This window comes from Poecilia reticulata, linkage group LG2 (assembly GCF_000633615.1).
Source record: "Poecilia reticulata strain Guanapo linkage group LG2, Guppy_female_1.0+MT, whole genome shotgun sequence".
Classification (NCBI taxonomy): Eukaryota; Metazoa; Chordata; class Actinopteri; order Cyprinodontiformes; family Poeciliidae; genus Poecilia; species Poecilia reticulata.
The window spans coordinates 28,758,871-28,771,138 of record NC_024332.1 but is presented as its reverse complement, the minus strand read 5'-3'; the positions used below and the strand labels follow the sequence as shown (position 1 = coordinate 28,771,138).

The 12,268-nt window shown below is 37.1% G+C and overlaps 2 protein-coding genes across 10 annotated transcripts in view; one reads left to right on the top strand and one right to left on the bottom strand.

The window, feature by feature from the left end:
* The window catches only part of LOC103459328 (immunoglobulin superfamily member 3-like), a 10,194-nt gene extending 8,345 nt beyond the window's left edge, over positions 1 to 1,849 (top strand). Inside the window, exons 8-9 of the mRNA XM_008400808.2 lie at positions 1,083 to 1,466; positions 1,560 to 1,849. Of these exons, the coding sequence (XP_008399030.1) occupies positions 1,083 to 1,466; positions 1,560 to 1,753 (578 nt within the window). The 3' untranslated portion in view covers positions 1,754 to 1,849. The remainder of the gene's footprint in view (positions 1 to 1,082; positions 1,467 to 1,559) is intronic.
* The window catches only part of klhl6 (kelch-like family member 6), a 43,002-nt gene that overhangs the window by 23,140 nt on the left and 7,594 nt on the right, over positions 1 to 12,268 (bottom strand). The window lies entirely within an intron of this gene.

Genomic DNA, 12,268 nt, shown 5'->3' with positions numbered 1-12,268 from the left:
TCTGAGACATGTTCTTACCAGCTTTGCAAAGATGTTGACTTTGCAAAGCTGGTCAACATCTTTGCAAAGTCAACAAACATGGCCATTTAATCCCCATCTCTCAATTCCTCTCTCATTTGCAGAGATGAATTATCTCATTCATCTCTGCAAAATAGCTGAAGCTCAATCAAATAAGATGACGAGCACATGTGAACATATTTGGCCACAAATTCTAAATAGAAAATAGGTCTGGGCTGTTCTGACGCATCCATGACCTCTGACCTAAACCATTCCATTGTATCTCTGACTATACACTAAGGGTCCTTATTCAGCTGTAAGGTGAAAATTCAAATCAAAGTGCTTTACAACCGCTGAACAAAATTCCTTCCATGTCTAATCTGTGTTCACCTCAGTTCGTCTTCCCATTAACAAACCATCTCCCATGTCACTACTGAAGAAAACAAGCAAATAGCAGAACTGGATTTAATTGAGGGGTTTTGATATAAATAGGGCTGGATACAAGACCATGATAACTTTAAACCCATGTATTCTTTACCATCTTCACATTGATGCTCTTATTTGATTGTCAGTCACACAAAATATAATAAAATGTATTTTGTAGTTCTAATGATCCAAGATGTATGTACATTAATGTTGCAAGAGTGTTTTTGCAACATACTTTACATTTTGAAGATGGAGTAGATTGATGTATGTGCCTAAATAAAACAGTATTGCTTTTGTTCTCTAGAAATGTAACATGAGGAGGGTTAATAAAAAAAAAGACAGGTCATTCACAGGTGGTTCCCCACGAGGGCCATCTGTAGATCACGCCAGTATGAATTTTGTTCATACTCGTGTTGCAAAACCTGACTTCTCCATTTCTGTATCTGTGAGATGACCACTTCTTTTATGACTGTTGTGTATAACACTTTGCACAATCTACTTCTCACTGCGCCTATGTATGTTTTTCTTCTCTTGTCATGTTCTTTGTTGCAAGGCCATTTAATCCCCCTAACTTTTTTTTTCCAGGAAGTTAGGATTAGCCTTATTAATGCATTCAACTAACATTTGCTCAAAGTATCCTTTTCTGCCTTTTCTCACAGAAAAAAAATTGTTCGTTGAAAAAAATGAGGGAGAGATGAACATAAGCATTGCAGAGGATTTCTCCATTCCCTGTCACATCACCGAACAATCCAGCAAGGAATCCCAGTTCCAGGTCACATGGTTTTGGCAGCAAGGCACTGAAGTTAAAACCATATTTACAGCTTACAGAAATTCTACCTTAAAAGCCAGCGACAAGAATGTCGTTGTAAGATATGATCACCCCTCCCCTCGCCAATTTGACCTTACGGTTTTAAAGTCTAATGTGGAAAACAGCGGCATGTATTTCTGTGAGGTAGAGGAGTGGATTCACGCTCCTGCTGACGAGTGGCAGAAGCATGCCGTGGAAAAGTCTGGAAATTTGAACGTGACTGTTGATGCAGAGGGTAAGCTCTTTTCACCGCTAAGCTAGTGTTCTTCCTGGGTGTTGCAAAATCACTAATGTTGAGACTTGTTCTTTTATTGCCACTTTCTTCCAGGGTACGCCAAAGCCGCGACTGATCTGACATGGCAAGCCAGTACTTGGATACCAATATTTGCAATAACTGTCTCAATCTGTTTATGCATCATAACAATTCTGTCGTGCAAGCTGTGCAGGAGAAAGACTCCAGCAGGAAAGAACTCAGGTCATCCTCTATGGACGGAACAGGTCCCCCTGGACCTAAACGCTTAGCTGAATCAGTGAAATTAGAGCGATGTACAGAAAAATAAATCTCTTATTAAGTCTTAGAAAGACATGAAAAAGTTTTTTTTAAATGTAAATTTTTGTTTTTACGTTGAACGTTTTTTTTAAATTAAATTTGTTATGATTGTTGCACAAAAAAAAACGTTTTACTTTCTATGCTGGTGGGGATATCTTAGCTTTTATGAATAAGTAAAATGTGTTACTACTCTGAAATGAAACAAGCATTTCTCAGATTGGAGCTAAAGTCTCTACACACTCATTTTTTTTCAGTTTCAAACTGGAAGTTGAGGTAGACAGCAGATTTCGTTTGTGGTTATGCAGCTTCAAAAACATTCTTATTTTATGTTACAAAGTGTGAAAACTATGGATTTTTGTTCTTTTTTCATTGGAAACCATCTGAAGCTTTGCATGTCCAGAGCAGCAGCATGTTATGAAATGTGGTAAGATTTGAAACCCTTGCAAAAAATTTTAAAAAAGGAATAAGCGGAAGTTTTCTGCGGTTGTGCACATGACGGTAGACAGTCTGCAAGCGGTGTTTGTGACAGACGTTCTCACAATCGGTACATCTTTTTCTTTTCTTTTTTTTTGAGGAAGACGCAGGCTTGCAGGGCAGTGTGGGTTAAAACCTGCATGTGTGTACATCATCACTTCTCTTATTTTGCAACTCTGATGATGAAATCTGATGATGTTAACATTTCTTATGCAAGTCATTCAGCTCACTGTATTGCTGAGAGACAGAGTGGGTGTTTGTGTAACCTGTTTCATGTGGCAATGACTTTATTTAATATTTACATTTTTTCAAATAAAAGCACTTCTGGAATTGACACAGCATAGTTTTCACATCCGTGTTGGTTTAACACAAAAACCCCACAAACAGCAGCTTCTGTCAAAATAGCCAACATTTCCAACATTTGCAGGCTACATGCATGTTAAGCCAGCATGCTTATGTTACAATACTAGTTTTCTTTTTTTAACAAATCCAAACAAATGAGATTATATCTGATTTTTTATTTTAATTTTTTAATGACTTTCACATTGTTGCATTGATTATTGCTACAGCATTATCACAAGTCTGCCTAAAATGTCACTCGGACAGCTTCATCTGATCAAGAGGGCATCTATTCATGTTCTCACTAAAACCAGGAAGACAGAGCAAACCAAAGTTTAAAGTTCTTACACTGGCTCCCTGTAGCTCCAAGAATAGACTTTGACATACTTTTACTAGATTATAAAATCACCGAATGGCTTATCACCAAAATACATTAAAGATCTGTAGTTGTTGAATCTGAAGAGGAATAAAATTATGTTAATAGTTAATAATTATGTTGTCTTGCTGTTTTGCACTACAGCATGTTTTATCAAAATCAAATTTACTGTGTCAAATATACTGAGCCACTCTGATCTGGAAAGCCAGGAAAGAATTCAGATATTTAGAGATGTGGAAATAACAAATTGCGTAATTGCTGTAAACAGCCAAATCTTGAGAAGTTCCACCTGGACAGTTCTGGACAACTCATAGGGTTACAGCAAAACACAAGCCAAGAGATCTGTGTCAACCAAAGGGCAAACTGGACTCGTTGAGAACTGCACATACACATGAATTGACAGATTTGAGTGTAAATACGCCCTGCTCTGAACGAGAATTGAAGGTTGCTGTGTTGTTTGTTATTAGCCACTTTCTCAATCCCCAACATATCATCCTTTAGACCACTCAGGTCTTCTGGTTGAAGCCTACTCTCCATCAGCATAACCAGAACATAACATGGAGAAGTAACATTTGGTTTTTATGCTCCGTAAAACTGGAACAAACTTCCAGAAAACTGCAAAACACACGAAACACTGAGTTCCTTTAAATCAAAGCTAAAACCCCACTGGTTTAGGGCTCTTTTTTAAGTAAGTGGAACATTGATCAACATATTTGATTAATATTTCCTGGATAATTTTGACGATGGCATTTCATGTAGCATTTATTGCTTGTTTCATAATTGGTCAATGTCTAATGTTTTTATAACGTAATGAACTTTGAACTGCCTTGTTGCTGAAATCTGCTATACAAATAAACTTTATTTGAAAAAAAAAAAGATTTTATCTCAAGGGTATTCCTGGTAAAATATTGGTTAAATTTAAAAAAAAAAGTGCCTCTGATGAACTCCAAACAAAGTTGAGCTCTTTTTTGTAAGATTTCTCTGAACATTTTGCTCAGTTGTGTCTCACAGCAAAATGCTGTGGTCCTCAGAGATTTCCAAAACATTTGAGGAGTTTCCCTGACAAAAGTTATCAGTTGTCAGGAGAAAGGTATAAAAAGACAAACAAAAATTCTAAAGTAGACCAGTGAAGACAGTAATCATCAAATCATCAAAAACTGGTGAAAAAAATGCTCATCAGGGAAGTTTACAAGCCTAAACTGAACTGTACTGTAAATGTGATGACAGTTGTCTATACTCATACATTTAAAAGTAGTTAGGGTGACAAAATGGAATCTGTTTCTTGTGATAAAATCAAGCTGGTATGACAAAATTGTGCAAAAAAAAAAAAACTTTTTTGGTCTCCTGGAAAGCATGTGGTGAAATTATGACCTGATGGAATAGAGGGTAACCTTTTTGGATTTTATTTCAAAAGATATTTTTGGTGCAAAAATACATAATGGTTGCATCATAGTGCTTTGGGGCCGATTTTGTTCTACCGAAACTACTGCTATAGTCAAGGCGGAGAACAGTTTCAACCACCACTCAATGTAGGCAGAACATTGAGTGGTTAATTAAAACAGGAAGAGGGCCATCATCTTTTTTGCAGAACAAGATTCAAATGCTAGCATTAAAATCAACAAAAAGAAATCAGGCTTCACACAGAAACTAAGTCCAACTACAAATCTGCAGTAGATACACTTGATAKATCTGTTTAATTTTTGCTTGGAAACTATTGCCAAGTTAAGATGTGGCATTCTGCTACACACTTACCTAGATATGACGACAGTTTAAATAAAATCAAAAGTCATTGCAATTCCAACAAACTATGAGTTTAAGGATGTCCAGAAGCATGCAACCACATTGTTTTAAGTTTTATTTTCCTCATAAAGGAATGTCCACTGTAGATGGAAGACATTGGTCAAGAACTACATTTGCAGCAACTTAAAAAGATCTAGATTTAGATGTAAATTAAATTCCAGTAACACCACAATTTTGCTTATTTGTGGCAAGYCAAATTCCTTTTTTAGTAACTGTAAAACAAATCCATGTGATCTGGGATATGGATTTCTGCACATGTAGCCATTTGTTGTGTATAATTGCCAACATACTAGGAGAGCTGAATAAGGTGGGGCAAGCAAATTAAAGTCMATAATTAAGTTCCCTGCCATATTTCTCCTGACAACAGCTCTATCAGTCCATTTGTGTGAGGAAGTAAAACAGCTTAGTTATTGCATTTACTTTTGCTAAGGAGCAGGACACCACATAACTATTGCATATCAAGTAGAGAGAATTATACCAGTAGTTCTAATTTAGATTTTCTATTTTAAGATGAAACATGTGAGAAACTCCACAAAGAGCTTGTTCTGCGGTTTTTCTTAGTTGTTTTTTTTTTATCTCCTTAGAGATAACAAAACACTGCTTCAGTAGATCTGTTACATAGTGTAACTCTGGAGGAGATGCAGAGATCCACAGTTCAAGTGGGAAACTGCTTTGGTCATCAGGGATAAATGATTGTGTTTTCCTCTCTCTTTTAGTTGCTTGCATTCATACACACACACACACACACGCACACACACACACGTTTTTTGATCAAATGTTTTTACGCTAAGATGTGGTGRTTTTTTGACCGTATCAAAATGGATGTAATTTTCAAAACTGCAATGGACATGAGTCACTTGATCAATAGCCGGATGTTACTACAGGCAWAAACAATACTAAGAAGTAGTAGGAGGATGATGGCTTGTTTTTCAGACAATGTGCAGCTGGCTCCATCAGCTCTCACAGCATTGCACAGTTCATAAAAAGTTCTGTTAAATCCATAGCTCTTATGTAAAATAGCAGACTACAACGTCCCCCAAAACATCACACATGTAGCCAAACAAAAACTAAGACGTCAGTGTCTCCTTTAATGGCTGATGGATGATGAGCTCTACCACMATGACTCAATTATGACTATATTTTATGTATCTTTTTGCATCTGTCTCTGCCATGACTTTTTATGATTTATTGTATGAACGAGCTTATTTACGTGTGATATCAATTTCATTTATTAGGAAATGGAAAYACCACAATTGTGAAACTGTGTTTTTTCGACATTAACAGAATGTAGATACAGATCTGTGCACATAATGACTGGAATTGTGACTGCATACAATCAGATAAATGCCATTTCTGGTGGCCCACAATCTCTGGTTATGGCCTGCCAGAGCAGGGTGTGAACTAAATTCAGAGCTGTTCCGGAAGAAAAAACTTTGAAAGCCCCCAAAAAAAGATTGTGACTGAATACAAAGCTATGTCACACTTTCCATATTTAAAAAAAAACAAACACAAAAAAATTTAACCATTTTTCTTCCCCTTAATAATTGTACACTTTATCACAATAAGTCTAAATAAAACACATTGACGTTTCTAGTTGTAAAATGGAAAAAAATATAATAAAATGAGTTATTTTACAAAGTACTGCATCAGTAATAGCCATCTTTACTAAACCCATGAATGTTTCTGGTAAGTAACTGGGTTAGTTATTATCTCTGCTGATCTCTTTCCGGATATGATTTCAAATAAGCGGCTTGGTGCTCTGCCCCATGGGTGCTGATTGAACATCAGTTAAAGCTGTGATAAAATAGTTTTTCAAGCTGGGACTGATAAACTGGCTTTGCTTTCAAGCCTGTCAATGTCATCCTGAGAAAAAKAAATCCTGAACACACCCTTTGATTTTATGCTCTTCAGAAAGGAGGCCACAGATATAGTTTAGATCAACATTAAAAAAAGAAAAAGAAAATCYTTYATTTGATTTCTATATGTTCTTATTTTTGTTTTTTTTATTTATCTGAATGTCCATGTAAATCTCAGGAACGCAGTAGGAAGAAATACAATTTTTAAAKMTTGCCCAAATGCAAAACATACAAAAAATAMATTTCTCAACTCTCTGTGGTGAGAGCAAAAATAATGTTAATCTAATGTTAMATCTCAATTCAAATGCAGCAAAGGTCTAACTTAAATGACAGTTTAGCCGCCCAACGCTTTACCATCACTGATGCAAATGAAGCCTTCAACAAAGAAAACAATAACGTCAGCCCGTACACACAGGTTCTACTACAGAAGAAGCAAAACTAATTTACATGTTAGGCAGGTTTTGTTTTTGGAAGTTGTCCGTCTGGTTTAGATGAACTATCTGATAGGAACATGGTATTMGCTATTTTACTTTCTTTTCAGTGATCARCTACCTTTTCCCAAAGCGCCATCATGTGGTGATTCAGTTAAAATGTCTCAGCAATAATTAGACAACTTATCCTGCATTGAGGCAACGATTCTAAGAACATCTCCATCCTCCATGAAGTCCTAGATAAGCTGATACTAGTAAAATATATGATGTACATAGAATTAAAATTAGTGACATAAGTTTTCCCTTGACCTCTCATGACCCATATGGGGTGAAATGTTTCATCTGTCAAAGACCTGATTGAACCGCTAGTAAGATACCTTTGCAGATCACATATTTAAAGTTGTAATAGCTTAATTATTTACCTCTGATGTTGAATTATAGAAAGATAACTTGGCATTGGCATATAGGTTTAATTAAAATATCAGTGTTGATAATGCAAATGTATTAGTCAATGTCGCATTATGCAAAACTTCAGATTAAAACCTGTAGTTCTTGTCCTGCTGGAAGGCGAACCTCAGCCTCTGCCAAAGGCAAATCCTAAAAACTTCTATTAACGTTTGTGGTTGTAATGCGATTCAAAGGCGATAAGACAAGTTTAAAAAAACCTTAACTTTTCAAAATACATTTTGGTTATGGATATATATGTGGTCAAGCTTAGTTTAACAATGACCAGTCCAAGTCACATCTTAGACAAACACCACCACTGCCAACATGAGCGACCAAGGTTTGCCCTAAACAGTCTTCTGAAATACAGCATAACATATGCAAGGCAGACATAGTGATATAACACTCAGAGAGGAGAAAACCCCAATCTGCCATCTGTGTGAATTGCATAACATGTCTGYTAAACTCTGAAGGTCTGCCTCTCAAAGGTGCTGCTTCCTCTTACCTCACCTTCACCCAGTTTTTCTTTTTAAAACTCAGATCCACTCCCTGCTTCCTCATAGGTTTATCTTTCTCTTTGATGCTACTTTTGCTCTAAAAGAAATGACAAAGCCTAGAAGTACCCCCTAACGTTCTTAGTGTGAATGAGAAGCTGCAGTTTTTTACTTTTTTCACTTCCATCATTTTTTTGAACACTAGATGGCGCTCTTGTTCTCCCAAAACAAAAGCACTGATGCTCTGTAACCACAGAAAAGCAGCCAGTGTTTCCCAGCTTGACTTTTTGCATCTTATTTAAAATTCTCCAACCATGAAATGTTTTCAGTTCCTTCTGTTTTAACAAACACTGTTATCACATGCTGGCACTAAAAGAATAGTGAATAATTATTTGTAAGTAAGTAAAAAAAAAAAAAAAAAAATAGGATTTGTTTTTTTAATTTAAAAACTAACATATAATTATCTAAAAACGTGTGGTGTGCAGTTGTTTTCAGCCTATTCACTCTGATACTCCTCAGTAAATTCCTGTGCAACTGCCTTCAGACATTACCTTATTACTAAAGGGACTCTAGTTGCAGTTGTTTCTAAACTACTAGACTTGGTCTGAGAGGCCTGAAGAATAACTGACCGGATAAAGCAAAGCTATTAGAAAACTGGCATGGAGGAAACCGACAATGAAGAATCTGGTGGGAAGGTGAGGAAACAGAAAATACCCAGTGCAGATGTGATTAATCAGGGCAATGTGGTGAAGCTGGAGAAGAAACACATCTGGAAATCTGAAGGAAGGTGACTATTGAAAACAGAGCAGACTAAACCAGAACAAATGAATCTGCTAATCAAAGAAAAAAAAAGAATTAAAACTAATAAGATCCTAAATCAAATACAGACTAGAACACAAGAAAGAACAAAAAACTCCACACAAGGAGATTTGGGAAGACCTAAGTGACATCGGGAAGCAAACCAAGTATCTCAGCGCAAATATTCATGGGTAAAAACAGGTAAAAGTACCTTCAAACTCAGGTATTTTGAACTTACTAAGAAGTAAAAACGCATCATATTCACCATGAGCATGAGGCCACCACCATGCTGTACACTCAGAAACCTTTCATGAAAATCTGGATAAGTCCTTTTTATAGCAAGCTTTTTGTTGTTTTATGCTTTACTTTTTACAATTGCATACATTTGGACACATGAGATCATACACAAAAGTTATAACAAAAGCCTTGTAATCCCGCATCTTCCTGTTTTAAGAGAAAATGCCATTTCAAACAATGGCATTTGGGAGTGAGGACTAAGCATGACTGACGGGTTTGTTCAAGCAAACACTCCAGAGTGTTACTTCATTTGTCGAACTCCACCACAACACACAAGTTCATGAATTCACAGACTCCTCCATAAACTGTTCAGAGCCATCTGCTTTTCCTTGTCGAGGCCTGATTGTTATCCCCCAGGACTGYTGCTGCTGCTGATGCTGCTGTGTGGCAAGAATGAGCTTGAGAGTCCAAAATAAAAACAGCCTTAAATGGCGCAATATGAAGTAATAGCCTGTTCTCCTCGCTGTCATGGGAGCTCTCAATAAAGTAGTAAAAAAAAAGTTTTGGTCTTCACAGACGCAACTACACGCATGAAAACTGAATTAATCTGCTTTGTCTGTGCTCCTCCTGTCACAATGACCCAATTGTGAACACATCTTTTCTATTTACCTGTGTACATGCACTTGCTGCCACTCAAATTTTTCATTAATTTGGCATTTTTTTGCCACGTTTTCCCAGACAGAAAACAAATGTTCAAATCTCAGTATCATGCTGCATGCAGATTCGTGCCACTGCATTTTTTTTTTTTTTTGCTGTTATCCTTTTTTTTCTGATTTTTCATTTTGTTGTTTTTGTCTTTGTTGTGTCGGTGGGTGGATGAAAAAAGAAAAAAAAAAGCAACGATGCTAAACTGAGTCTTGATTGAGCATATTTCTCCTTCCATCTTGCCTAGTCTCCAGAGGCCACACAGCTTAACAAGACAGGAAAGATATTTCCATCCAGCTGACAAACACGAAACAGATTAGTCATTTGGGGATTTAAAGCAAGTCTCCAGAGTTGATAAAATGATAACAACCTGYCTGTGCTTCTTTTATAGAACCGCTGAAGCTCTTAGCATGAAATCGACTCCTTCCTGTGTTGCTTGTTCTGATCGTTAACAGTTTTAATTCACAATAGCATCATGCAGGAATAATAACATACCAGAAGCGAAGGCACGACATTGACGGCAACATGTGAAAAGTGTGAATACCAGCTGACTCATGGTGGGAGTTACTTCCCATACCTAAATACAGCACCACTATGGAGACTTCCAAAATTATGAAGAGTCCCTGGTTCTTTTTTAGCTCGTCTTACATTACAGTCACACATTTCAGAGGACTTCTATTCCATAAAATCTGAACAAGATGCGGGAAAGTTTGTTGTTTTGACAATATATGAAGAACTTCGGCGGGCTCTGAAAGAATGTGTGAGATTTCAGCTGCAGCAGAACTTTAAAAAAAAAAAAAGAACCGTGACTTCTGACTGAAGCCGCTCATGTGAACTCTCCTGTGTGGGGAAATGGGAAAACTGCTAGTTAAGCCGATCCAACACTGTTTGTGCACAGTTTGATGTTATCTTGTTTTGAATCTGGCAGAGCTGCCACAAACGGGAGGTCTCTTAGCGAAAGGGACAAGAGCAGAGGAAAATGTCAGCAGCTTCCGAACAATTCATTCTTTCTCTTGTGTTATCAGCAGCAGGACAACAAATGTTGGCAACCAGGGGAAATCCATCTGCGGTGCAAGTGCAAGTGGCTAGTTGGCCAGTTCCTGAAGGGATCATCATGTTTAAAAAAAAAAAGAGTAATGTTACAGATAATTTAGTTTTGATTACATGTGATAACAGAGAGGCAGGACTCAGAAAGAAAGGAAAATGTAAAAGAAAAATCAACCTTACGCTGATTTTCCAAAAGTACTGGTACCCCTTCAGTCCACAGAGTCCTAGGCTAAATCCATTCAACTATCTGTGGTAAAACTTCAAAATTGCAAAACTTCAAAATTGCTGCCTGGCTGAGCAAGAAATATCTTGCTAAGACAAACGGCCAAAAATTTGGTAGAGATGCACTTCAGAAAACTTGTAGCAAAATGAGGGTTTACAGAAAATTCACAAATGTGCTGAACACAAATCCACACCACGCTCTTCAGATTTTTGACAAAAAAAAAAAAAAGTCTTCACGATTGTGCCCTACTTTTTTGAGGTTGTAATGGGTTTTTGTCTCTTGCATGGCAGCATTTAATTATTTTAATAGATGTTGTAGACCAATATCTCAGCCTTTGCTGTCCCAGGTTCTTTTTTTGGTCCTCCATCTGTCATTTTGCCCTAGTAAAAAAAGAAATTCCAATGAAAGAAGACTGAAAAATAAAAAGGAATACAAACTCTAGCCTGCTTTTCCCACATTTTTTTCCCAGCTACTGTGGATTACTGTATTTGACATCACAGCCAAATTATGCAGGGAAAGACTAAGATGACACAAATCAACTCAAAGCTGAAATCACACAGATCCATCAAACAAACAGAACCAATCTGTGTTTGTGTTTGCAGTTTTCTTTAGTTCTGATCTGGACATTTGAATAGCTGTGCGATGCCATACAGTCTTCATTACCCCAAATAGGAGTGGGATAATTGTGTATTTACAGTCTCAAATGTTCTAAAGTTTTTTTTTAATTATTATTATTCCTCACTGTTCCGGCTGAGTCTCTCAGTTTCTCTGTTGTCTGAGCAATTTATTCACGCCATAAAGCCCGTTTTGACAGGCAGCGAGCCTCCGAATAAGATAGCTGATGTCTTCATTAGCACTGGTTTAGATTATGCATCTCTCTTCTTCCCTCCCAAGCCACCAGCAGCACCGACGCTCCGCTGCGCCCATCAGCCTCACTCTGTGTGTGAGGCGCCATCCCAACTGCTGAAGCACTAACTCATGTTGCTAATTAGCTGACAAATACTCCACAGTTCCACTGAGGAGCTGGCAATTTAACCACAATAATATTTGTATACTTGGGCAACCGCTCACAAATATGCAAATATGCATTCAGATTTAACACATTATATTTTTGTCCATTCATACGGCAGTAAGAGGTAGCGTGCCTTAAACACTTCATAAGATCTGTTTTTACTTCAAGGTGATTTAATGAGAAGATCGAAAAGACATCAACAAAACTTGCTTCGGGGCCAAAATATTTTTTAAGCAGATAGTGCTTAGGGG